The sequence below is a fragment of the Ranitomeya imitator genome, chromosome 8 (genome assembly GCF_032444005.1).
Source record: "Ranitomeya imitator isolate aRanImi1 chromosome 8, aRanImi1.pri, whole genome shotgun sequence".
In the NCBI taxonomy this organism is placed as follows: Eukaryota; Metazoa; Chordata; class Amphibia; order Anura; family Dendrobatidae; genus Ranitomeya; species Ranitomeya imitator.
This window is the reverse complement of record NC_091289.1, coordinates 145,132,410-145,156,349: the sequence shown is the minus strand read 5'-3', so window position 1 is coordinate 145,156,349 and position 23,940 is coordinate 145,132,410. Positions and strand designations below refer to the sequence as shown.

At 41.5% G+C, this 23,940-nt stretch overlaps 1 protein-coding gene across 1 annotated transcript in view; it reads right to left on the bottom strand.

Annotated features, from left to right (window-relative positions):
• Positions 1-17,228: 17,228 nt before the first annotated feature.
• LOC138648038 (calcium-activated chloride channel regulator 4A-like) overlaps positions 17,229-23,940 on the bottom strand; it is a 39,755-nt gene continuing 33,043 nt past the window's right edge. The window contains exons 12-14 of the mRNA XM_069737510.1: positions 21,751-21,918; positions 18,626-18,856; positions 17,229-17,796 (exon numbers count right to left, since the gene is read on the bottom strand). Of these exons, the coding sequence (XP_069593611.1) occupies positions 17,345-17,796; positions 18,626-18,856; positions 21,751-21,918 (851 nt within the window). The 3' untranslated portion in view covers positions 17,229-17,344. The remainder of the gene's footprint in view (positions 17,797-18,625; positions 18,857-21,750; positions 21,919-23,940) is intronic.

Here is a 23,940-nt window from a genome sequence, read left to right as displayed (position 1 = left end):
TGTCTGTGCCCGAACAGTAGGTGTTTGGTACGGATGCTGAACTTTACTTTTCGGGTTCGCTATCTCTATTCAACATCTTGTTTGAGATACAAACTATGGGATAAAACGTGACCTAGAATAGGTGCTCTTCTGCCTGAAAACCTAACTGGATGTAGTAAAATGTGTTCAAATTTCTCCTCCCAGTATAAAATAGGTAGATGTTTACTGATTATGAGTTTAATTTGTTTGAATTGGGGACTATAAGTTGTGACTAAACTTACATTTTGCTCTTGTTGCACATGCAATTTACAGTATTTTTCCTATCTTTCAATATATCCTGCCTGGGGAAGTTTTCTACTGTGTTAGTTGCCCAAGTGAGCATCCATTTAGGGTACTCCAAGTCTCTCTTTAATTTGGGTCAGTTCCAGACAACAGTTATTCTCTAAGTATTTCTTTTCATACGGATTATCTCCCCCACAGGTATGTTTTTGATGCTTAGAATGACAAGATGTCTCTAAAAGTGTAGAATTAATGGACATATTTTTTCTATAGGGGTAACCATAATAGATAAACCACTATTATATTTAGAGAAATATCTATGGAGATCACCTCCCTGACATGGTAAAGTAACTTTCTAAGCCCACAAAGGGAAAAAAAGAACAATGTCCACATTTGAAATTACATTTAGGGACACGTATTTTTAAACTTTCACTTTGTTCACTTCTCATGTGGTTATGTACCAAAATGTCCCCTAGGTTAGTGCTATGGCGACAAGCAATAAGAGGGCCTCTGCTCACTACATCTGATAAATTGGCGTCTTTTTCCAATATATGCCAATTTTTTCTGATAATTGAACGAATGTTACCATCCATGGGACCATATTTAAAACAGAACACAAATCTTATTTCCTTATTATTCCTTCTACTGATGGTAAAAAACCAATGAATTATCTTGTGAATGATTTTTCGTCCTAATTAATGCTGTATCAAGTATGGAATCAGGATCCCCACGGTTCTTAAACCTTTTATAAAGATCTGATGATTGTTTTTCAAAGCCACTGGCGTTACTGTTCACTCTTTTTACCCAAAAAAATGGACTATATGGTAATGATTGTTTTGTGTAATGGGGATGAGTACTAGTAAAGTGTCAAAGGGAATTAAAAGAGGATAGTTTTCAGTAAACCTCTGTATTAATAGTCCCCTGTTCAGTCCGTATTTTAACGTCTAGAAATTCCAAAGAGGAGCCTCCAAAATGTGATGTGAATTTCATGTTCCATGTTTATGGTGTTGGATAAATAATAATGACATGAATTTAAGATTTATCTCAGATATCCAACTAGAAGAGGTTAATTTATTGGACTTCTCCTAGAAGGGAGGCTAGGTGGATTCTGCGTGCACATGCATTAGGAGCACAGGTTTCAATGATAGAATAGACATGTCTGTGTTCTTATGATAATTCTGATGTTTGTCATATATTGTTCATTTTTAATCGTATGTCATTATTTGCAATATCGCTGTATTGTATTTCACTCTAGTAGATGGTAGGTGTTTTCATGACATAATGGGAGGGGCGGGTACCTCTATCACATCCAGGTGTATATGTGTCCTGCCCCTTCCCTTTGTTATTAGGACCCGTAGAAGCGCAGCCACACGAAATGGCCGTCGTCCTTGTATCCCACACATTTCTCCCCTGCTGAAGATTACGGATTTTACAGGCAGGTGAGTGCCATCCCACTCTTTCTTTACAAATGGATTATAATTTAGATAGGCACCAAAATCAGTAGCCAAGATGGAATCCAACTTACATATCAGGAGGAGGTCATCAATGGAATGACCTATCCACCTGATATGGGAGGAAAAGGGATTACCATACAAAAATATGCATCATTCTTCCCATGGAGGTGCCCTGTCTTTGAAAAAAGAAAGTATTATTAATCGAAAAATAATTGTTCTGTAGCATTTTTTCCACCGCCATAACAATAAATTCTTGTGTGGACATTGTGTATTTACTGTATGATTTCAAATGTCTTTGTAAGACTGCACATGCTTCTTTAGTCATGGGTATACAGAGGTAAAGACTGACTACATCACAACTTAGCCATATGGACCCCTTGGGCCACGCTTTTCCATCCATTGAGGAAATAATATGTTTGCTTGGTCGCATTAATCAACTTTTTGGTAGTGGTGGGTCTGAATCCAATGGCCCTGGTGGCCTAGGATCCTCTGATTTTAATAATACAATTAAGAAATTGTTGCACAAACGTACCCGGTTATGGTGGAACAAAGCGTTTTTACAGAATTATATTTCTAAAGACCTAATCCCCAGGGGTTTAAGGGTCAAAGTAATACCTTCTTTTCTCATTGAAGATGACGAATTCATAAAGGGTTGGGAAGATGTTTGCAATAACACGTCTAAAAAATTCATGGAATTACTAATTAATCTGAACACCAAGAGTATCCAGGCTATTGATTTACAATTGGATAACACCTATGCTTTGGCAAGAACTCAGCTATTAGCTGACGATTTTCAATCAATGAATTTAGCCATGGAAAAAGAGATGGATGTCTGGGTTAAAGACATCCAGGATAATCACGCCAATAAGCTATCACGTGACCAAAAAGATGTCCAAATGAACCGTGTTTACCGATGGAAAAGACCTTCCACCGGTGATTTTGGTCGTGTCCGGACTACATCTATAACATCCACCCAGTCATTGAGCGAATACTCGGACGCTTCAACCTCTTCAGTGACATCATATAAGGATACATCTAAACGTAGACGTTATTTACGGAATACCCCATACAGACGTAATTTTGACTCTTCTGCTGACAATCATTTAAAGGTAATTAATCTCAGTAATCACACTCTTTCTCAAATTGATCTAAAAGTGTTACACAAAGGTCTTTCTTTTTGTCCTGATTCGCAATTTGATCCTTTTTCCGCAACTAAGGATCTGCATATTTTTGCAAGGTCACTTATGTTCAAAAAATATTTTCACGATGAAGCCACTTATGAATTATTTCCAACAGACTCGGAACAAACGGCACTACAAGCCTTAAACGCATTGGCTCAAGAGAATTTGACACCAGAAGGAGGTAAGATTCCATCATGTATTGCATCGCGTTCAAAGAAATTTCCCCCCTTTTTTACTTGTTCGAACATTGATTTGTTCGTGAAAATTGTCAGTGAAGAGTTTAAAAAGATCCCTCATCATATTGTCAATGGCAATTTAAATTTTGAAGAACGCAAAAGCCTCCAGAGATTGAGTAATCTTCCCGATGTCGTAATCAAACCTGCTGACAAAGGGGGTAATATTGTCATCTGGCCATCTACAATGTATGAAGTAGAAGCTTTCAGACAACTAAAAAATAAAACATGTTATAAAAAACTTACCTTTAATCCGTTGGCTACCTTTACATCTGAGCTTAATACTATTCTGAATAGAGCCAATAGTGAAGGTACTATATCCAAAGAATTATGCCAAGCTCTTGTAATCAAAGAACCGTGCATACCCACATTATATTTACTTCCAAAGGTACATAAGAACCCTGTTTTGCCCCCTGGCAGACCTATTGTTTCCGGTAATCGTAATTATGTTGAAAATGTGGGCAAGTTTATTGATTGCAAGCTCCAACCACTCGTTGAATGCCTTCCATCTTTTATCAAGGACACTGGAGATTTCCTGAAGAAAATCGACGGTTTACATATTGATGAGGATATGATTCTAGTCACATGTGACGTTGAATCATTATATACCAGTATAAAACATACAGATGGTATACAGGCAGTTAAATGGTTCCTGAATACATCTGATTACCCAGCGTCGATGATTGACTTCATTATTGAAGTCTTGGAATTCAGTCTGACACATAATTTTTTTATTTTTAAAGAGTCCCTCTACCTACAGCTCCAGGGCACCGCTATGGGCGCATCATTTGCGCCTGCGTATGCAAATTTATTCCTGGGGCTGTGGGAGAGGGACCTCTTTATGTCAGACAGTCATCTTCATATGTGCCGTGTCCTATTGTGGACACGGTACATAGATGACATTTTTTTCATTTGGCAAGGTAGCATTGAATTGTTGGATACATTCATTTTGCATCTCAACAACAATAATTTGAATATTCGGTTGACACATCATTACCACAGATCTCATATTGAATTTTTGGACGTTCTTGTAAAACGTGACCAGGATAATATCTTGCAAACTGACATTTTTCGTAAACAGACCTCAACCAACTCGCTACTTCATGCCTCATCTGCCCACCCCCAATCTCTGATCAAATCAATTCCAGTTGGCCAATTTTTGAGACTTAGACGTCTATGTTCTACGGATAATGATTTTGAAATCCGGGCACAAGAATTAAAAGTTAGATTTTTGGATCGCGGATATAGTCACCGGAGTTTGAAACGGGCATATAACAGAGCCAAATACTCATCCAGGAATGAGTTGTTATACTCCGCTCCAACTCGATCTGACACTATGAATGTACGCTTTATTACCGATTACCATTCTGAAAATCGGAAGATGAGACAAATACTTGAGAAAGCATGGCCTATTCTTCTTGCAGATGAGACACTTTCCAAATATTTGAATGAACAACCAAGTATTACATTTCGCAGATCAAGGAATATCCGTGATACATTGGTAAAAAGCCACTATGAAAGTAATTCTAAAACTTTTCTTTCCCAAATTCAACCTAAGAAGGGGTCTTTTCAATGTGGCCACTGTAAAGCATGCCCTAACATAGAAAGAACTCATACATTTAATGATTCCTCTGGAACAAAACATTATAATATTCGACACTTTATTAATTGTGAGACCAAGGCGGTCATTTATTATGCCACATGCCCCTGTCCCAAAATCTATGTTGGCCTTACCACTCGCCAATTCAAGGTGAGGGTACGAGAGCACGTCAATGGTATTATTGCCGCACAAAATAATGAGGTTGACCCTAGCACTCTTAAAACCATTCCTAAACATTTTAAGCAATTTCACAACTGTGATCCATCTCTTTTAAAAATCAGGGGCATTGACAAAATTAATCCATCTATGCGAGGAGGTAACATCAGTCAAAAACTAGCACAAAAGGAAGCTAGATGGATCTGGTCCCTGGACACTATACAACCCCGTGGTTTAAACGAAAACATCAGCTTTGTTCCTTTTTTATAAATTTCCTTTTCCACCATCGTATCCTGTGTAGAGTCTGCGCAATTTTTCTGTATGGTTTTATCCATTGTCTTATTAAATTTTGCCTTTTAGCTGTTTTTAATCGTTTCATGGTGAGCATTTCATGCTATTTTATAATTATATAATATATTATATTTCTTTTTTTGCACCCTCTTTTTTTCCTTTTTCTTTTTTCCTTTTTAGGTATATTTATTTATTTATTTATATTTATTATACTTACCATTTATATGTTCCTAGTTTTTCAGTTTTCACTTACCTGGTGTTCCTTGGATGAAGGTCCTATATGTCTGGAGAGTTCAGCCACTGAAGTTATGGCAGTTTTTTCTTCTGCGGACATCCTTTTTGATTGACTCGTTGTCAGGACGGAGTTGAATGTTGGTTGGAGATTTCTTTCTCCCCATTATCTATGATCAAGATGAATATGAGAAGAATGATGGACATTTGAACTTATTTATTATTCATACTACTTCCCCATGTTATTATATAATCATTATGTTTTTTCTATTTTTTCTATTTTTTTTTTTTTTTTTTTTTTTTATTCAATATTTTTACACATGTTCATGTATGTATATGTATATGTATGTGCATATATTTTCATTGGTATGCGTGTGTTGGTATTATATTATATGGCACATATTTCACTTTGCTTGTCTGGTCTCGTCCAATCTTATAATCCATCACATTTACATTTATTATTCATTTATCGTGTTCATGCACATATATACATTTTTTGTGGATGTTATTTTGCACTTTTTTTCATTCCTTTATCACCCCCACACCCCCCTCTTTTTTCGGTGGTTTGTTTTTCACTCACATATATATATTTTTTCTTTCTTTTTTCCTTTTTATGCATATCACATTTTCTTTGTGCACTTTAGCATATATATTTTTCTTGTCCATCATACGCCTATGCATACTTTTATATATATATACATCTTTATTCAATTATTTATTTACATATCCTTCTTTCCTCCCTCTTTTTGCAATATACTTTTAAGGTATTTGTCCCTTATAGTTCTTTCCTACATTCTACTATATCAGCTTTAATTCATACATCTCCAGGACCTTTACGTTTGTTTTCTCCTTGATTCTCCTTTACCCTTCTAGGACCTGTTGGTCACATGTCCCTCACTAACCAATGACGGCGGGCCGGATGGTACGCGCATCGTTGTTGGGGATCATGGCGTCCCCGCCTTCCAGTTCCATGTCCCTCGGTGCTGCGTCATATGTACGCGGCGTCGGGGATCACGTGGGCTGGCGGCGGCGGTCGCCGTGTTTCTGCCCAATAGCGGTGCGCGTCATTTCTCATCCGTCGCCCCTGCTCATTGGGTGCTCCCCCTTTATATGCTTCCTCTCTGCAGGATGTTGCCACCCCCTGACGAAGGCTGACGCCGAAACGCGCGTCGGGGACTGGCACATCCAGGAGGAGGGCGGCACTACAGGTATAGCCTGCTTTGTGACACTCCATTTTGCTATTTGCAGTAATAACATTATTTACTTGTTGTGTTACACGTTATAGTGTCTTCTGATCTATGCAGCAGCTCCCTGTATCCCTTATTAATATTTAAGTATATTGGCACATATTGTATGTAGCCGCACATTTCCACATTTTCTAGTATTGGTTTTCACATCCTACCGCTATGGATATTATATCAACCCCTTTGGGTCTCTCTTAAAGGTGTACCACCCATTTTTTCATTTTTTTTTTATTCTTTCATTTATTTATTTATTTTTTCATTATTTAATATTATTGTGTGCGGTCATATAATATACATATATATATATATATATGTACACATATCCTTTTATGATCATATATATATGTTTTCTACAAGAAATATTTTTTGTGTATATATATATATATATTTATATTTAATCTTTCAATTCTGTAGTTGGCTTTATATATATTTATTATATATTTTTTCTATTTTATATTTGGCCATTATTCTACCAGTACAGGATTGTATGTTGCCCTGTCTCCTTGTTGTTGTGCCTCTCTTTTGGTTTCTTTTTCCCCCTACCAATTGGTATATATTTTTGTATAAATAAATCTATTTTGAATTTAATTTATTTTTGGGCATTTGTTCGGTTGTGTGTTCTCTGTTTGTTATTTATATTTTTCCGATTTGTCCTCCTTATGTCCATTTTGGGATACATATAATATACATACACATTGGGCATATTATTGAGTTATTAAAATACCTATGTATCCCTTGCTCTGAGTTTTTTCATTTAATTGTATTTCACTCTAGTAGATGGTAGGTGTTTTCATGACATAATGGGAGGGGCGGGTACCTCTATCACATCCAGGTGTATATGTGTCCTGCCCCTTCCCTTTGTCATTAGGAGCCGTAGAAGCGCAGCCACACGAAATGGCCGTCGTCCTTGTATCCCACACATTTCTCCCCTGCTGAAGATTACGGATTTTACAGGCAGGTGAGTGCCATCCCACTCTTTCTTTACAAATGGATTATAATTTAGATAGGCACCAAAATCAGTAGCCAAGATGGAATCCAACTTACATATCAGGAGGAGGTCATCAATGGAATGACCTATCCACCTGATATGGGAGGAAAAGGGATTACCATACAAAAATATGCATCATTCTTCCCATGGAGGCGCCCTGTCTTTGAAAAAAGAAAGTATTATTAATCGAAAAATAATTGTTCTGTAGCATTTTTTCCACCGCCATAACAATAAATTCTTGTGTGGACATTGTGTATTTACTGTATGATTTCAAATGTCTTTGTAAGACTGCACATGCTTCTTTAGTCATGGGTATACAGAGGTAAAGACTGACTACATCACAACTTAGCCATATGGACCCCTTGGGCCACGCTTTTCCATCCATTGAGGAAATAATATGTTTGATGTTTCTCAGATACGTGGGAAGACTCCTGACGAGAGGTTGGAAATGCAAATCTACCCAAGAGCATAAAGGTTCACTTAAACTACCAAATCCCTGCAACTATAGGTCTTAGTAAGAGTGGAAACACTTCTTTGTGTACCTTGGGTAAGGAATGAAAAATAGGTACTACTGGACATTCTACCTAAAGATTTTCAACCTTTTTATGTACGCTCGTGGAATGGCCCTCTTCAAGTAATAAATCCATTTTAATACTGCAGTTTCCTGTTGGATTAAAACTTAACTCCTGATAGACATTTGGATCTCTTTACATGTTCAGGTTCAATAATTCATAAAGTCCTGCATTCAATAGATCTATAGCCTCCCCCTTATCTGCTTGCCGGATCAAAAGGTCTTTATTACTCTGTAATTCTTTAACGGCTAATCTCTCTTGATGTTGTGATGGCAGTGAGGCTTTCAATTTATGCACCACTTCAACTCAAGATCATTTGAGTTCTTTGTAGTCAACTGACTTAGGTCTTCAAAAAAATGTTATAAGTAAAGGGTTTGGGCTCCTTTTTGTCTTTCTAATTAAACAATTACATTCAAAATGGTCATAAATCAGATTAAAGAAATCTAGGAGAAAGAAAATATAACTTTCAAACCCCTTCCATTAGTACAAGCTCATTGATAGGTTTATATTTAACTAATTCTAAAGCCAACTATGTAGAGCGATATATAGTATGGCTGCGGAAAGCAAAAGGATCAAATTTTCTAATGAAATTGAATTGAATTGCAACAAATGATTTTTCACTAAAAAATGCATTGATTTAAATGTGTTATCCGGTTTCAAGAAAGTGGGTCCCAAACTATGTAAAATACCTAAAATAACAAATTCAGCAGATACTTAACCTCTTTCTGTCTATCTGCTGCTCCAGCCTCATTATTTGGGCTGCAGTGGCGACGTCACGTAAACAGCAACAATCTCTAGCCAGACACTGAGCTCAGTGGCAAAGGTAAGGCTACTTTCACACTAGCGTCGGAATCTCCCCGTCGCAATGCGTCGGGCAGAGATTCCGACGCTAGCGTTTAACGCACTGCACAACGGAGGCAGCGGATGCATTTCTCCGGTGCATCCGCTGCCCCATTGTGAGGTGCGGGGAGGTGGGGGCGGAGTTCCGGCCGCGCATGTGCGGTCGGAAAAAGCGGTCCGTCAGGAGCAAAAAACGTTACATGTAGTGTTTTTTGCTCCCGACATTCCGCCAAAGCACGACGCATCCGTCGCACGACGGATGCGACGTGTCGCAATGCGTCATCAATACAAGTCTATGGGGAAAAAATGCATCCTGCAAGCACTTTTGCAGGATGCGTTTTTTCTGCAAAACGACGCATTGTGACGGATTGCAGAAAACGCTAGTGTGAAAGTAGCCTAAGACGGCACATGCCACAGAGCGCAGTGCATGAGCATCAAACTCAGTGATTGACAAGAGTGGTGATATATGCTGTTGGCGAGATGTCACCGCCGCAGCCAAACCAGCAGGACTGGAGAAGTGTGCAGGGAGCCGATGCTGGACCCAGAGAGGTTGAGTACCTGCTGAGTTTGTTATCTTAGGTATTTTGATCAGTTTGGGGCACACTTTCTTGAAAGTGGATAACTCCTTTAAGTAAAAAATGAGTCCAAAACTAATGACAACATTTTGCCTAATAAAATTCCTTTAAAAACACAACAACAAAGAGGAGGATATCCCCGTACACACAGAGTTTAGCAGAGTTTGTAGAATGTGGTATTATTTAGCAGTTGACAAAAGATAAACAAAATCATTATTGTACTGTCATTAAACATAGCCATGTCACATACGCATATGTCACGGTTTATTCATCTTGGGTCACTACAGATTGTAGAAGAGTACCTATGATTCCGCAATCATAACTCATCCTAAAGGATAATTTCATACTCCTTCAATTGCTGTCAAGCCTTGGCTCACTGAGTGTGCATATAGTCAGAATGGGGATGGGGACTAGGTAACAGCCAAACCCATTTGGCAATGGCTTATCTTCCCTGAGAATAACTAGATCAGGCATTGAATTCAGGGGTCTTGCATACACTTAGGGTGGTCGGTTGACTTTGCTCATACCTCCCAACTTTTGAAGAAGGCAAACAGGGACAAAGTTTGCGATGCGCTCAGCGGCAAATTTTAGGCCACACCTCTGACCACACCCATTTCTTAACTAGTCACACCCATATCCACACCTTAACCACACCCATTTAGCACTGCTAACCACACTGTTTCATAAACAATAATTATAAACGAAAAAATAAAATATGGCCACACAGTGCTCCATACTGTATAATGGCTACACATGATGCTGCATACCGTATAATGGCCGCACAGTGCTCCATACTGTATAATGGCCCCACATGATGCTCCATACAGTATAATGGCCACACATGATGCTCAATACTGTATAATGGCCCCACGTGATGCTCAATACTGTACAATGACCCCACATGATGCTCAATACTGTATAATGTCCACACATGATGCTCCATACTGTATAATTGCTACACATGATGCTGCATACCGTATAATGGCCACACAGTGCTCCATACTGTATAATGGCCCCACATGATGCTCCATACAGTATAATGGCCACACATGATGCTCAATACTGTATAATGGCCCCACGTGATGCTCAATACTGTATAATGACCCCACATGATGCTCAATACTGTATAATGTCCACACATGATGCTCCATACTGTATAATGGCCCCACATGATGCTTAATACTGTATAATGACCCCGCATGATGCTCCATACTGTATAATGACCGCACATGATGCTCAATACTGTATAATGGCCCCACATGATGCTTAATACTGTATAATGACCCCGCATGATGCTCCATACTGTATAATGACCGCACATGATGCTCAATACTGTATAATGGTCACACATGATGCTCCATACAGTATAATGGCCCTACATGATGCTTAATACTGTATAATGGATACACAGTGTTCCATACTGTTTAGTGGCCCCACATGATGCTCCATACAGTATAATGGCCACACATGATGCTCCATACTGTATAATGGCCACACAGTGCTCCATACTGTATAATGGCCCCACATGATGCTGCGTACAGTATGATGGTCCCACATGAGGCTCCATACACTTCGTACACACGCGGCTCCGCTCGATACACCTCATACACATGCACTCTGCTCTGTACACCTCGTACACACGTCACTCCGCTCTGTACACCTTGTACACATGCGGCTCTGATCCGTACCCCTTCTACACACGCGGCTCCGATCCGTACACCTCGTACACACGTGGCTCCGATCCGTACACCTCGTACACACAAGGCTCAGCTCCATGCACCTCGTACACACACGGCTCTGCTCCATACACCTCGTACACACGGCTTAAATCTGTACACCTTGTACACATGTGGCTCCGCTCCATACACCTCATACACGCGGCTCTGATTCATACACCTCGTACACACACGGCTTCGCTCCGTACACCTCATACACACGCAGCTCCGCTCCATACACCTTGTACACAGGCGGCTCCGCTCCGTACACCTCATACACACACTGCTCCACTCCATACACCTTGCACACATGTGGCTCAGCTCCATGCACCTCGCACACGCGGCTCTGATCCGGACACCTTGTACACACATGGCTCCACTCCGTACACCTTGTACACACACGGCTCCACTCCGTACACCTCGTACACACACGGCTCCGCTCCGTACACCTTGTACATGCACGGCTCTGCTATATCCACACTGTAAACCCCACCTGACCCCACACAGAAACTTACCCTCATCCAGCACCATGACAACCAGCACAGCAACGTCCTGCATACAGGGAGCCCCTGATCATGTAAACCCTGACTCCTCCCCTCCTGTGACCTCATCACAGGTCCTGTGCGCACAGAGCAGCCATCCGGGATTCTGAATCTGTTGTGCAAAGAAAAGCTGCAGAGGAAGTTTCTCGATGTCTCTTAGCAACCAGTTGGTGAATCACAGTCAGTGCAGTGCGGGACAAGTAAGATACTGGCCGTGACCATGTGGCAGACTCTCAAAATCGGAACTGCCCCACTGGATTCGGGATGGTTGGGAGGTCTGCTTTGCTTTATGTGTATTTGCACCTTAAAAGGAATCTGTCACCAGATTTTTGTTATATAATCTTAGTGCAGTATAATGTAGTGGCAGAGACCCTTATTTCAGCGATGTGTCATTTACAATTCCACTTTAAATTGTCAGAAAGCTGCTAATCAGTGGTAGGGTTGGGGCTACACAGAACAGGAAGACTACATGGCATGAGACAACTAGCCTTCTAGTGATAATCACCAGCTGATAAACACTGATTTTATTGAAACAAGCCAAGTAAGTGACACATTACTGCAAATTCTCATGGCGATCTGCTGTGAACTCACTGAGCAGAACTGATGTGACCTCATCACTGACTTTTCCCAACGGTGCTGAGATCACCGCAGTTCAGCCTGACCGAGTACGCAGCCTCACTGACCAGCAGTAACCTCGATGATGTCACCGCTGGTCACTGATGCTGCACTCACAGCAGCTCATTCAACAGTGGTTCTCAGCCTGGACGGTCGCATCTTGGCACCATCCGGGTTGAAAACTATTTATCCCGCAGACATAGATTAAGGTGTGGGACAGAACGATGGACAGGTGAAAGATATTGTTGTTTTTTTAATTTATTTTATTACAGGAGACGAGGGATTCAGTGGAATGGGCATTAGGTTATTATAAATGTGTTTGTTATTTTTAAATAAAAATTGAAGTGTGTTTTGTTTTATTTCTAATAAAGGACTTTATATTTGCTGTGTGTTTATTTACCATATAACTATAGAATTAGTAATGGAGAGGTGTCTTATAGATGTCTCTCAATTACTAAGCCGTGGCCTTGATGTCACCAGATAATACAAAGGTGACATCAACCCCACAAATATGAACCCCATTTGCCACTGCTACAGGGCAAGTGGAAAGAGTCGGGCAAAGCTCCAGAATTGGTGCATCTAATACAATTGACTTTTCTGGGCAGCTACGGGCTGAGGAAGCTTATATCAATGTCCCCTTACCGGCCTGAGAATATCAGCCCCCAACTGCCAGTTTTAGCAAAGCTGGTTGTCAAAATTGGGGGGGCTACATGCTGTTTTTTAAAATTATTTATTTAAATAATTAAAAAAAAAAACAGTGTGGGGACCCTTCTCTTCTTGATAACCAGCCTTGCTAATGCTGACAGCTGAGCGCTTTGCCCTATTGGTTATCAGAAACGCAGGGGAACCAATGCCGTTTTTTTATTTATTTATTTATTTATTTATTTATAATACAGGTACTGGGAGATGAATACTCACATCAGCCACTCCTGCTCTTGTTGTTAGCATCAGCAGGTGTAGGCTGATGGGAGTAATAGTCCCATCAGAGGCCGCCTGCTGTCTCTGCTATCAGTTGAATATAACTCTCATCATTCTCCTCTGCTGTCGCTGACCGCTGGCAGAGATAGGGAGAATGATGCAAGCGGTCCTCAGCACCTGGCGCTGGGGAACAGCGCTAACTGTACCACTGCTTCTCAGGTGCCAGTGGGTATGGTACTGATGCGTCACACAGTTGCCACACATGTGCCCCAAGTATTACACACATGGACTCTGACATTTCCGGTAAAAAATGGACATGTGAAGCGGCCTAAAAAGTTGTCTTTTACACATGTGCTTGCTCTGCTGTTGAGTTACCTTATTCTTGTTGCTAGATAGGTAGACATTTCTCTGTCATTTATGGACCCAAAGATCCTAAACTGGGAGCCCAACCACTTTGTGTGGCCTGAGGTGCGGCCTCCACGAGAGGGCAAACAAATGTTATAGCTTAATACCTCATGATATTGATCAGCCAGGAACAATCCTGTATGCCCATAGGGGCTCTTTTGTCTTCTTTTTATGGGGACACAGTGGTGTCTTGTCATGTCCAAAACTTGCATTATATGTATAATTGTGCTACTTATAGAAAATCATAAATGGACTTTTTTATATGGTGTTCTCATATTTATTTTGCCAAAAACAGGTTACAAGTCCTGGGAGATTGAAACGTTTTCATCCCTTTTTGGGGGGCTGAGGTCAAAGATGTTGTTAGGTAAATTAAATATCTGAGAAAACAGTGGTCACAAATGCAGCTGGCTGAAAAGGTCAAATGTTTGTTCTTATCTGTTGACCTGACCATGATTGAATGTGATGTGCTGCCTTTTAAAGCCCACACAATATGTTGGGTTGGCCACTACTGATCTAAATCGACTTACAGGGTCAAGTAAAGTGTAACTTAATGGTCGTGTGCCAACTTTGTAAGTTATCGCTTAAGAAAGGCTATCCTCAGTATGATAGGTCCCTGTAGCTCCACCAATTTGCACAGCCCCATTTAAATCAAGTGGAAGTAAAACATAGACAATTCTGCTCTATCCATTCTGTATGGGACTGCTGTAAAATACCGAGTGATGTACTCAACTATATCAGGTTGAATAAATAGAGCAGAGGTGCGCATGCCCAACCTTCACTCCCAGAACCCCATTCTCAAGATTGGTGGGGGTAATTGCAATTGGACAACGCAATCAATGAATAATTCCCTATCTTATTATTTTATCAACAGGGGACAACTTATATACTTGGTACATCTCCTTTAACTAGTTCAGGACTGCCTTTAGACTTTAATTGTCTGGGCTATCCTCATTGAATTCTGCAGTGACGTTCTAAAATGTCACTGCATTATAGAGCATGTGTACATCATTGTGCAGCTGTGGGGCCAGCTGTCAGACATAGTTAGACTCCCTTCAGAGAAGGCAGATATGATTTATTGTCATATCTAGCTTCTTCATCACTGTATATACAGCATTGACCATGCGCTGAGTATACAGATTAGGAAACACTGTGCACTGTGCTTCCTCCTCTGGACCTAGTGATCATGTGATTTCTGGATGTAGAGTAAAAACAGTAGCATCTGGGTCCTAGGAAACACAAAAGATCTGTTCTGAATAGGAAATAATGATTTTCTACTGTAACTGGGCTAATATACCAGTCTGAGTTACAGTGGAAATCAGCAATAACACAAATGTATTAAAGATGTTGTCCAGGCTTAAGGTTACAGTCTTAACAGACTTTTGAATTCTGACAGTGTGTACATTGTGTGCTGTCAAGAGTTTCTCACTTTTCACTGCTGGGAGCAGGCTGTCATGTGACCGCAAGCTTGTGATTTGCATACTTATGACCAGGGGTGTCAAACTGCATTCCTCAAGGGCTGCAAACAGGTCATGTTTTCAGGATTTCCTTGTACTGCACAGGTGATAATTTAATCACCTACACACATAATGATTGCAGCACCTTGTGCAAAGCTAAGGAAATCTTGAAAACCCGCATGGTTTGCGGCCCTTGAGGAATGCAGTTTGACACCCCTGCTTATGATCACATTTCGACTAGTAGCGTCTGGCTTTGCTCAATTCAGTTGTATTAAGTAAGGCAGGGCATGTCTAATCGGCACATGCACAGCATGTATTCAAATTGGATACATGAGATCACGTGACCGCCCTCTCCTAAGGTTGGAACCAGAAAATCCTGACTGTGCGCAGAGTACATTGTATGAGGATTCAAAAGTCAACAGTCACATATAGTGAATGCAGACTTTAGCTTCGAGCTTGGACAACCTCTTTAAAGGGAACCTGTCACCCCCAAAATCGAAGGTGAGCTAAACCCACCGCCATCAGGGGCTTATCTACAGCATTCTGGATTGCTGTAGCTAAGCCCCCGATGTATCCTGAAAGATGAGAAAAAGAGGTTAGATTATACTCACCCAGGGGTGGTCCCACTGCGGTCCGGTCCGATGGGTGTCGCGGTTCGGTCCGTGGTCTCCCATCTTCTTACGATGATGTCCTCTTCTTGTCTTCACGCTGCGGCTCCGGCGCAGGCGTACTTTGTCTGCCCTGTTGAGGGCAGAGTAAAGAACTGCAGTGCACAGGTGCCGGGCCTCTCTGACCATTCCCAGGCCTGCGTACTGCAGTACTTTGCTCTGCCCTCAACAGGGCAGACAAAGTACGCCTGCGCCGGAGCTGCAGCGGGAAGACAAGAAGAGGACGTCATCGTAAGAAGATGGGAGACCCCAGAACGGACTTTGACGCCCATCGGATTAGACTGCCCGCCCAGGTGAGTATAATCTTTTCTCACCTTTCAGGATACATCAGGGGCTTATCTACAGCATTACAGAACGCTGAAGATAAGCCCCTGATGCCAGTCGGCTTAGCTCACCTTCGATTTTGGGGGTGACAGGTTCCCTTTAATGTGTCCATATGCCCTCCAAAAGTCTTATAGGACTGTATGGGTGGCACAGTGTGTAAAAACATTTTTAAAAATAAATAAAAAAGCATGATAAAATGAAAAAAAAAAACCCTGAAAAAAGTGCTGTGTCTAATCCTGCGTCCATTGGGAAAAGATATGTTCAATATAAAAAATTAATTTCAAATGTAAGGGGAAGACATTTTAAAATCTGCTTAGCAGTCCTTTGTGGTCATAAAACAATGTGAAAAATAGACTTTTAATTTTTACTTTCCCTTGATATCGGCAACAAAAACACAAAAATGAATATAAAAATGAAGTAAAGATAAAGTTCTATGTATGTCGAAAAAAAAGAAGCATAAATTATTTTAATATCTGAATGAGAAAATGTTTTTAACAGTTAAAAAGTGCGTGTATGGTAAAAGCTGAGAATCTGCTTGGTCAAGAATGGAAGAAAATGACCTAGTCATGAACTGGTTAAAGCAGTTTAAAGGGACTCTGTCACCTGAATTTGGAGGGAACAATCTTCAGCCATGGAGGCGGGGTTTTGGGGTGTTTGATTCACCCTTTCCTTACCCGCTGGCTGCATGCTGGCTGCAATATTGGATTGAAGTTCATTCTCTGTCCTCCATAGTACACGCCTGCGCAAGGCAAGATTGCAGACTGTGCAGGCATGTACGACGGAGGACAGAGAATGAACTTCAATCCAATATTGCAGCCAGCGGGTAAGGAAAGGGTGTATCAAACACCCGAAAACCCCGCCTCCATGGCTGAAGATTGTTCCCTCCAAATTCAGGTGACAGTGTCCCTTTAAGAGCATTTACACACAGCCTTGGATGCAAAAAAGAAGCCAGTTAGAAGAATAATACCTAAAATAAATTAATGTTTAATATATCCACATTTAATAATTATTTACGTGGAAACAATGTACTGTACATAAAATATTAACACTTTAATTTACAAATATGGGAAGTTTCTAATTTTACACTCTCACTTGTGGATTATTTTTCCTCTTACTACAGCTGACAATACAGACAGTAATACTTATAATGATACAGATAACAATGACAGCTGAGCACACTATCAATGCAATCTCTGTTATGCTCAGTCCATCAGCGCTGTCCTTGGCTGGAGGAGGATCTGTTCTTGGTCCAGTAGTCCTCACAGTTGTGGGAGCTGGGGTTGGTTGAATGACGAGAGCGGCCTGGGCTATGTTTGACACATCGGATTGTTGGGAGACTTTATCAATAGCAACTAAAGCAAAGTAAAGAACAGTGCCATTTTTTATCTCAACATTTTCTGGCACGAATGAGAAGGTTTCTCTGGATCCAGCTGGCAAGGGAGTAAGAGAAGTGATGTTGATCTGTGTTGATCCAGCAAAGTTGGTTCTGAGGTCGTGGTGGTTGATGTTCATTCTTAGGTCATAGCCGGAAGCTGGAGAACAAGAAGTAAAATGCCGTATTTAATATCACATCTCCTATCCATCCATCCATTCATCAAGGGTATACTTTATGCTTGAATAGAGTGCCGAGTCATACCGAACATTACAGAGGCATAGTGAGTAAAGAGTTAAATGTCAGGAGACTCTGGAGGGGGAAATGATAGAGGTTATTTAAAGGGGTTGTCCAGGTTAGTGATGAAGGTCTGAAGTCACTTTATCTGACTGCAGATAATTGAATCTTCACAACGTGTACAGCTCACACTGTCAGGATTCTCTGGTGTCGGCGATGAGAGCATGCAGTCATGTGATCACAATTTTGTGATATGCATATTTCTGGCCACATTCTCACTAGACATGCTTGACTTTGCTCGATTCACCTGTATTGAGTGAGATTGCGCACAATTATTTGGAATGTGGCTGTAAGTATGCATATTGCATACTTGTGGTAACATGACTGCCCACTGTCATCGCCAACACCAAAGAATCCTGACAGCGCGCAATGAACGCACTGTGAGGAGCCGGAATTCCACCATTATATAGAATGTCTGCAGACTTTCATACTAAACCTGGACAACCCCTTTAAGAGCTGGCTTGCCTCCATTTAGTGTCAGTTGCAGAGGTTCTCTGTAGTAAGAAAGAGCCATGTTGCTTTGTGATGGCTAGCAGATGAGTAAGGAAACATTTTGAATTGTGTGTTGCACCAGGTTACCAATGTTACTGGCCCAGATGTAGGAGACCAGTCACCCATAAAGGAGAGAAAAGGATATAGATAGATAGTATATGACTTTTTCTATTACAGGATAAAACAAAAATATTATTCACCATTCCCCTGGTCCAGATCATCACCAGTGGCAGTCCAAGATAACATGATCATATCATTAACAATGTTTGCTGCCAAATCAGTTATTCTCTCAGGTTTATAGATATCGGGTTGAGGACCTGAGGGCACATTAGATACCATAAAAGAACCTCCTGAAGATGTTCTACTGAATTCTCCGACAATAAGATCTTCCTCTGCTGTTTCAGGCCGCGGAGGGTTCATGCTAATAGAACCTATAAAGAGAAGCAAGTGAAAGGATCATTGCATTGACTGGATGAAGTGGCAGATTGGCAGATGACCCCTTCCTGATTGTGCCATCTAAATTCTTGGACTAACACATGGGTTGTGATAATAGTCTGTTATTATAATTTATGTGCTGCCTTTGATGTTACTTAGGACTGACACACTGACAATAGAACATTTCTTCTAGGGAAAAATATATCTGACATGCGGTGATGCAAGGTCCACCATATAGTGGTATAAAGCCAGATGGAGCCCTGTTCTGCTATGTACAATGTGCCTAAGGCTAAGTTCACACTTGCTTGTGGCTGGTCTGCGGATCGCTGCTCACATCCTCCCTTAAGCTCCGCCTACGCTCCGCCTACTTCTGCATGCGTTCTGCATGCAAGTGTGAACCCGGCCTAAGACTCATGTATAAAGTGCTAGAATGACTCCATTGCTACATTTCAATCGTTCTGACACAGTCTCTACAATTGCCTGTCTACAAGCTATGCTCCATGGTGCTATGCATTTAATGAGTATTTCTGGAAAATAGCAGGATAGCATTGGAATGAAAGTTTATTTTTAGTTTTAGAGAACTTCTGACTTGTCAGATGTTGTCGTCACTGAATGTCTGAACATGAAGTCCCCTCTAATACTGCAGCTACATCAAAGGGCAGAGTAAGATGCCACCATGCCTCATAATTGCTATGTAAGGAGATGAACAAATTGGAGATTTCCACATTTTGTGGCCTAAAAAAGTGTCGGAAAACAGGCACCGCCATCTGCTGGTCAAATGTTGAAGGACAACGGAAAATAACATCTGAGGAATTGTATCAGCAGGAACTATAGGAAGAAATACATGGTTCCTGAGGGGAAGATGTTTAACAAGACTCAAGGTCAGGTGACTGCTGTGGCGCAGTTATTAATTATAAAAGGCTGAGTAGGGCCGAGAAGGAGAGGAGTCGGTGCCTGAACCTGTCGTAGGACGGATGTGCGGTGCAGCAAAGTTGGCTTATAGCCACCATTACAAGTAACTAGAACTCAGTGAAGAACCGAGTAGCCATAACTGAGTAACTAGATCCAGAGCCGAAAGACCAGAACCAGAAACGCAAAATAAGAGCTGGGAGACCCGAGTCGAGTGGGCAGATCGAAGGTAGAGGTAGACGACTAGGCCGCATAAGAGGGACATTCTTGTGAGCTATGTCTTCTGGTGTTGACGTACGGTACAAAGATGACTAGGGCTGCGCTTCAGGTGAATACTTCTGCCAGTTCAATGGGTGTAAAAAGTGACTTGGCTGATAAGGGACTTGTGGCCGAATGGCGTAGCATCGCAGAGAGAGATGATGGCGACGGTCCCAATAGTACTGTGATGGCAGAGGTATTAGGTCCAAGACACCCCTGACGATAATAGTCGTTCACTTTTAACAACAGAACAATAGTGTGAGAACAGAATTGTGTTAATACCAATATAGCCGCATTGATGTATTTTCATTGTATAATAATTTGCTCTATTTCCATTCTTTGCAGTATCCAAGTAAATCAAATACATATATGTTGGTTAAGTTACTACTAAGTCCTCTGCATTGTTGCATCCACCTACCTGTTTACAACTACTCTTGCCCAATTTAAGCCAAGATAATGCAATAGGCCCCTAGTTTGGGGGTTATTAGTGTTAGGGGTCGAGTTCCCGCTGCTGCACAGGGGAATCTCGAGCCATGTCTGCTGCGGTCTCCCATTCTGCATCAGCCGCAGTGGAGCCTGCTCAGCGGAGACTTCGGTCCCAGCGTCTCACTCAGCCTGATACTGTGCAACGGGTTACTACTGCCTCTCCAGGCTTTGCTTTTGTAGCCAGCACTGGTCAGCGGTGAGCAGGCTTTTCTGGGACTAAATCCTGCTTTGCACACACTGAGCATACCCACGGGAGGACCTCTCATTGGAGGCCATGGGTCACACGCTCAGGTCCTGTAGCAGCTCCAATTGGACTACTAGGAAGGTCCTTGTCTGCTGTAGCTATATAAGGTTCGCATGGCCGCACGACCATGCGCTAGTAGCAGCCTATGTTATGAGCTTTGCTACTTGGTAGTCATGTCTGCATGTGGTCAGGGTTGGCTGAAATAAGCCCCTAGAATACCAGCACCTCTGGTGAGGAGTTTTGTATGCTTGGATTCAGGGCCCAGCTGAAATAAGCCCCTAGAATACCGGCACCTCCGGTGAGGAGTTGTTTGTGTGCTATGCTGTCTGCATGACCACTCTTTGCTTTGCTCAGTTAGGTAGCCGTGATCCTCTGTGAGGTTAACAGGGCGCAGCGTTTTCATATCTTTGCGATTCTGAGAAGTTAAGAGTTCGCCTATACTGCCATATAGTGCCGCCAGTTACTTTGCAGCAGATATCTGTGCACGTGGACCCCGGGCTGCGAACGCACCTTATTGTTTCCTTCCTATACTCGGCATGTTCCGCTAGCCCTAACAATTAGTTAGAGGAAATTAAAGAGGTCATGTCACCAGGTCAAAAGAGGCCATTTTGTTGCTCTTAATTTATTCCTGTTGCTTCCATGAGTAATCTGTTTTTTGTTTTTTTTAATTAGACATATGGTTGCAGAGACAGGGTTTTTTTAGCTAGTGCTAATTTTTTCTGGTCTTTGCCATGGAGGCGCCACTCCCAGGAGTCTTTATATGTAGGCTGCTCTGAATTATTACCTTGTGAGAAATGCCCCTTGCAAAGACATTGAAAATTTTTTATCATATAAAAATATACTATATGGAAGATTTTTTTTAAAAAGGTGGAATAATCAGGGGCGCAGTGGGAGTAAAATGAGAGCACAAACTGGCCGTTTTTCACCTGGCAATAGGCCCTCTTTAAATATATTGCATCTCTAGTCTAATAAAGTGTCTGAATAGTCTCTTACCATCTATGATAAAACCTGGAACATAGAGAGCACGGTTCTTGGGAAGGATTAGACGACTTTTACCCTTCTTATTGTTTTCAACTCTTACTTTTAGACCATATCTTCCATTTTCTGAAAACTGCATGAAGTATTTGGAATATATTCCATCATTCTTCATAATATCAGGACCTGAAAACAGCATATCATAAAGACATTTACGTACATCTGTATGCATCATCGTTTTAACAATTTTTTTTTATTCCCATTAGTACTAAGGTAAAAAAATAGAATAATATCAATAACAGTGTTCTTAATTATTATTCTAAATTATTATTATAGTCTTACAAATATTGCAGGGTTTTAGATAAAGGGCCAAGCACACTCTCAGAGAGGCTGGCTAGTATGATAATATCAGAAATATTATTGATCTTGACGCAGTACTCATTATTTCACATATTGTGTTTCTTGTACATCACTGCTGAATGTACATGAATACAAATGACAGAATTGACCATTTTGAGTGAATTTGCTGCTAGAGAATTTGAATTAACTTTTGTCGCCTACTGTAAAGCGACCCTCCACCCTGGGACTGAAAATTGACCGTACTTTTTTATGTCTAGCCACACCACCTGATGCTTGGTTCCCTCTGCCTCATCTTCTCAGATCGACGTTTCTCTACTCTCGTTTCTTGCTTCTTAGAATGGCTCGGCAGTGGCATGGGAAGCACATTCATAATTTTGTGAGCTTGCATATTTTGGCCAAGATATTGACCAATGCCTATAAAACCAATAATACATTTTTTGCATATTGTATTTATTTTTATGCAAGATCAAGCCAGGTCCATCAATGTTGGCCTTGTAAACTAGTGTATCTGCGACTTTCCTAAATATTTCCAAATAAGTTGGATTTTCTGTTGCAAGTTAAAAGTCACAAACGACTCACCTGTCATGGATTTTATTGCAAGTTGCAACTTAGCTCATTTATTTTATAGCAAAATCTGCTGTTATGGAGCTGCACAGTTCAGCTCCGTCGATGGAATATTGGCCATGGCCGGGTACTGCACATCCGCCAGCTATTGATTTCATTAGGTGGTGGATGTGCTGTACCCGACCGTGGCCGCTATACAGTTGATGGACCTGTGCTGTGCAGCTCCATAATTCACCAGTTATGGCTGACACCTACACCAGAAACTGCTGATCAGCGGGTGGTCAGGTGTCAAACCCGACTGATCAGACATAGATGACTTGGCCTATCTTTAGGATATCAGTGTAAAAGTAGCGGACAACCGCTTCAAGCTTACAATCAGAGTTAGTTTTGGTATGAAGAAGTAAGGTAAATTAAATATAAAGAGTTGCAAGTGATTATTATGGCTTCTAAAACACAGATAGATGACCATCTTTCCATATTGAGATACTGATTTGGCTTTTATCCTAAGTCATATTGCACGACTCGTTAAAGGGTTGATTGTGACTTGTAGGTTCGCTACTTCCAACAGGTGGCGCTATAGGATTTAAAGGGAACCTGTCACCCCCCCAGGCGTTTAAAACTAAAAGAGCCACCTTGTGCAGCAGTAATGCTGCATTCTGACAAGGTGGCTCTTTTAGTTATTGGTGCTGTAAATGCAGAAATAATCAATTTTGTAATTTGTCCGAAATACCTGTCTTCAGTCCTGGAGGCAGGCCTTTCCCCCCCTGCTGCAGACGCCTCACAGCCGTCACTCAAGTCTTCTTGGCACCGGGCGCCGCCTCCTCAGTGCTGTTTGTTTTGAAATCTGCCAGCGCCCGCACTCTTTTATCTTGCCTTGGGCAAGCGCAGTGAGCGCTGCCCGTCTGTCCTCATATGCAGTCTTGCTGACTGCGCCTGTGCGGCCACCCTGCCTGTGAATCCCAGCCCCTCAGTGTCTTATGATTTATTCTCACTGCAGGGCTGGGATTCCTGGGCATGCGCACTGCAACCAGGGTGAGTGGCTTAGGCACGCAGTGCGCATGCCCAGAAATCCCAGCCCCGCAGTGTGAATAAATCATAAGACATTGCGGGGCTGGGATTCACAAGCAGGGCGGCCGCACAGGCGCAGTCAACGAGACTGCATATGTGGACAGACGGGCAGCGCTCACTGCGCTTGCCCAAGGCAAGATAAAAGAGCGCAGGTGCCGGCAGATTTCAAAATAAACAGCGCCGAGGAGGCGGCGCCCGGCGCCAAGAAGACTTGAG